Here is a 4,552-nt window from a genome sequence, read left to right on the forward strand (position 1 = left end):
CCTTTGTTCTTCTTTTGCTTTCAGCCTTAGCATCCAGAGCCCAAGGAACTGACCCAGTTACAAGACCGCCTACCCCTTTCTATTCCAAGGCCTAAGAGTTCTGAAACTTGGAAATGAGATATTTTAGTTTTGATTTATCTTTACATTTCAGACTATGTGCAGAACTCTTGGGTGAAGCCTGCTCTTGCATGTACATTTATGTATATGAAAGAGACAATTTATGATCTTCCTAGCCAAGCAATCTTTCTGGGGACTGGAAGACTATCTTACCTCTAGCCCAAGGTATCTACATTTGGTCTTTGCTAAGGCTGCTCCTATGGATAAAAACAAATTCACTCTCTTGGACCCTCATACCACCATTTGCTCCATCTCCCAGCCAGACATGTCACTTGCAAGAACCCATTTAGCCTACCAAGAAAAGGATGGAGCCCTAACCGGTTTGGCTCAGTGGATAGAGCGTCGGCCTGCGGACTCAAGGGTCCCAGGTTCGATTCCTGTCAAGGGCATGTACCTTGGTTGCGGGCACATACCCAGTAAGGAGTGTGCAGGAGGCAGCTGATCGATGTTTCTAACTCTCTATCCCTCTCCCTTCCTCTCTGTAAAAAATCAATAAAATATATTTTTTTAAAAGAAAAGGATGGAATGTGTGGGGGCCTCATCTTATTAGTCTCTTGGGCCTACTATAGAGCCAAGTAAATTATAACCACTTAATCAATGCTAAATTTCATACAATGGACCTGTTTAAGTAGTACAAAATAGTATAATCCCCAAGAAGAGTATAAGCAAGACGCTCTCAATTTTTAACGTGGGGAGAAGACCCTACTAGAAAAACAAGATGAAAATCTCCCCACGCCCTAACCGATTTGGCTCAGTGGATAGAGCGTTGGCCTGTGGACTGAAAGGTCCCAGGTTCAATTCCGGGCAAGGGCACGTACCTTGGTTGACGGCACATCCCCAGTAGGAGGTGTGCAGGAGGCAGCTGATCAATGTTTCTAACTCTCTACCCCTCTCCCTTCCTCTCTGTAAAAAATCAATAAAATATATTTTTTTAAAAGAAAAGGATGGAATGTGTGGGGGCCTCATCTTATTAGTCTCTTGGGCCTACTATAGAGCCAAGTAAATTATAACCACTTAATCAATGCTAAATTTCATACAATGGACCTGTTTAAGTAGTACAAAATAGTATAATCCCCAAGAAGAGTATAAGCAAGACGCTCTCAATTTTTAACGTGGGGAGAAGACCCTACTAGAAAAACAAGATGAAAATCTCCCCACGCCCTAACCGATTTGGCTCAGTGGATAGAGCGTTGGCCTGTGGACTGAAAGGTCCCAGGTTCAATTCCGGGCAAGGGCACGTACCTTGGTTGACGGCACATCCCCAGTAGGAGGTGTGCAGGAGGCAGCTGATCAATGTTTCTAACTCTCTACCCCTCTCCCTTCCTCTCTGTAAAAAAAAAAATCAATGAAATATATATTAAAAAAAGAAAGAAAGAAAAAAGAAAAAGAAAATCTCCCCACTTGTAGATAAAAAGATACTATGATGCTCCTCAGTAATTAATGGGTACAAACAGAACCATCAGAAAAGCACTCTTTTCAGGGTTTTGCCCAGGGCAAGTTTAACATCCTTATTCCTCAAACTGTAGATCAAAGGGTTAAGCATGGGAACCACGTTGGTGTAGAAGACGGAAGCGTATTTGCTCTGGCCCACAGATCCCGGAAAAGAGGTTGTTAAGTAGGTGAACGCCCCTGACCCAAAAAACAGAGCCACGGCGGTGAGGTGGGAGCCACATGTGCTGAAGGCTTTGGACCTCCCCTCAGCAGAAGGAATGCGGAGGATATTGGAGAGAATCAAAGCGTAAGAGATGACGATGCTGACACTGGAGGTTGCAATGACCATTCCGACAACAACAAAAAACACCAGCTCGTTGACACGGGTGCTGGTGCAGGAGAGCTGCAGGAGGGGGAGAACCTCACACAGATAGTGGTCGATGATGTTGGAATCACAGAAGGTCAGTCTCAGCATGTTTCCAGTGTGGGCCACGGCCCCAGCAAACCCGACCACATATGAACCAACCATCAGCCCAGCACAGACCTGGGGGGACATGGTGACCGTGTACAGCAGAGGATTGCAGATAGCCGCATAGCGATCATAGGCCATGGATACCAGCACATAGCACTCAGAATTGACCAGGAAACAGAAGAAAAACAGTTGAGCCATGCATCCCGCGTAAGAGATGATGTTTTCTGACACAAAATCGTGCAGCATTTTGGGAGTAAAGACACAGGAATAACAGAGATCTATCCAAGACAAGTGGAAGAGGAAAAAGTACATCGGAGTGTGAAGGCTAGAATGCAGACCAATTAAGGTGACCAAGCCCAAGTTGCCCACCACAGTGAACACATAGAGCCCCAAGAACAGGAAGAAGAGGGGGAAATGGACCTCTGATTGCTCTGAGAATGCCCCAAAGATAAACGCAGTCACCGAGGAGCTGTTTCTCAGAATCATTCTCTTCTGGGGAGCTGTCTGTGGAAACAAGGGGTAAAATACAATAGATTGATGAGAGGCACAAGCATGGGTGACGGAAGAGATGAGACCGTGTGTGGGCGCCCTCCCTTTTGCCTTTCTTCTTGTGACTGTGGAACCAGCTCAGAATGGTTCTGTTCTGTGTGATGAGGTGCTCGGTTGCTTTTTAGAGACAACAGACCAAAACCACGAGTCCTGCAGGTGAAGCATGCACAGATGAGAGAACTTTGGCCCCAGCTGCACCTGGAACCAAAATCTTGCACGTCCCCCTCCCCGGCCCCACCCCAAAGGGCCACAACCAAAGGACCAGGACACAACCGGAACTTGAACACCGGAACCCTTTCAGAAGCCAAGGGTCTGTTGACCAGGAAGATCTGGTGTTGACATCCCTTTACCAAAAATGGCCAAGTTCCAAGGTCCCACTTGTCCCACCAGCACTTCCGCACACCTGTTCCCCTTAGCCCTTTAAAAACCCTTAACCTAGTGCAGCAATTAAGATGGATTTGAGGCACCCTTAGGTCCCCCATCTTCTTGGTTGGCACCTTTTCGATCAATAAACCTTTACTTACTTCAAACCCTGATGTTTTGAGTTTTGGCCTTTTGAAGCATCGGGCCCTTGGACTTTGGTTTGGTCACGCTCTCTTACTTACGCCCCCAACTTGGCTATTCACAGCGTGCCTGTGACTATATCTCAGCTCCCCTGGGCTGATCATGAATCTAGGCTAGAGTTTCTTAGCATGGGAAGCAAGAATTCTGTTCCCACCCTAGCTGGTTTGGCTCAGTGGATCAGCTTGTAGGCTGAAGGGTCCCTGGGTTCAATTCCAGTTAAAGGACACATGCCTGGATTGTGGGTTTGATCCCCAGTAGGGGATGTGCAGTAGGCAGCTGATCAATGATGCTCTCTAATCATTGATGTTTCCATCTCTCTCTCCCTCTCCCTTCCCTTCTAAAATCAATAAAAAAATATTTTTTAAAAAAAGAATTCTGTTCCCTCTTGAAAGATGAGGAGATTGAATACCTGACTTGGTTGCCCAAGGATCCTCAGAAAGACACCCCAAGAGCCAGGGGTACAACCCAAAGCCCTCTGATTAGGATGTACTGAGAGCTCTTATGTCTCCCCCTCTCTGCCCCCCTCTCCCAGCCAGACATGGGGTCCTCTGTCCCCAGCTCACCTTCCTCCCAGAAGCCCCTTCACTCCATCCAAGTCCGTGTTGAGAGCAGGGGAAGGATCAGTACATCCTAGACCTGTTGGTTGTGGGTTTACAAGAAGCTCATCTGAGAAGATGGGATTCAGACATTCCCCTTCCTTCTTCCTGGCTCCCTCAGTGCTGGGCCCTGGGCGTCTCTTTCTCCGTGAGCCCGGAGGAGAAGGTGGTGTCCGTGCATAAAGCAGACAGCTCCAGGTATTGACTCTTCTGATGCCCCTGGTGCTGAGGATCAGAGCTTCTAGAGACCCCAGTCTCCAGGAGCTCTAGGAATAGACCACGTTGTCTGTGTGGATTTTCTCAGCTGGTCCACGTCTACTTCAGGAGAAAAAAAAAAAATAGAACCCTTTGTTTCACCAGAACCCCGGCTAGTATATTAGGAAGAGCTTTATGCTGCTGGTTGGCCTCGGGAACCTCATTAGGCACCATCTCCCCTGGGAATTTTCCAGATGGTCCCTGCAGGAAAGGAATGGCACTCTGTGTTTATGGCTGGGATTAGGATGCTTACACAGCATCTTGGGACTCCGGTGTTGCGTTCACACTTCCCTTTTACTTCAGGGACTTCCTGTGGAAGGTTGGGGGGCCTCACTTTTCCTCTCCTTCATTCCCAAGTTTTTGAAGGGAGTTTTGAGGATAATAACAAAACTAAAAAAAAGTTAGATCGGAGTTGCAGGTGCTCCAGAGAGAGCACCTCAGACGACGTGTTCCTAGCACCGTGAGCTGCTCAGAACAGGGGAGACCCCACCACCACAAAGACCACCCGCTCTTAGCTCTCCGGAGGGCCGCCCAGGCCTTTGCTCTAGAGGAGAAGATCAAAATGTTC

General features: G+C 47.6%; 1 protein-coding gene across 1 annotated transcript; it reads right to left on the reverse strand.

The window, feature by feature from the left end:
- Window positions 1-1,576: 1,576 nt before the first annotated feature.
- Window positions 1,577-2,509, reverse strand: LOC307094120 (olfactory receptor 8B4-like; the record flags this gene model as incomplete). The annotated part of the gene is made up of 1 exon (XM_079762678.1): window positions 1,577-2,509. The coding sequence occupies exon 1, from the start codon at window positions 2,504-2,506 to the stop codon at window positions 1,577-1,579; it is 930 nt and encodes a 309-aa protein (XP_079618804.1). The 5' UTR covers window positions 2,507-2,509.
- Between the last annotated feature and the right edge of the window lie 2,043 nt (window positions 2,510-4,552).

Source organism: Cnephaeus nilssonii (assembly GCF_951640355.1).
Source record: "Cnephaeus nilssonii genome assembly, chromosome: 22".
NCBI classification, from domain to species: Eukaryota; Metazoa; Chordata; class Mammalia; order Chiroptera; family Vespertilionidae; genus Cnephaeus; species Cnephaeus nilssonii.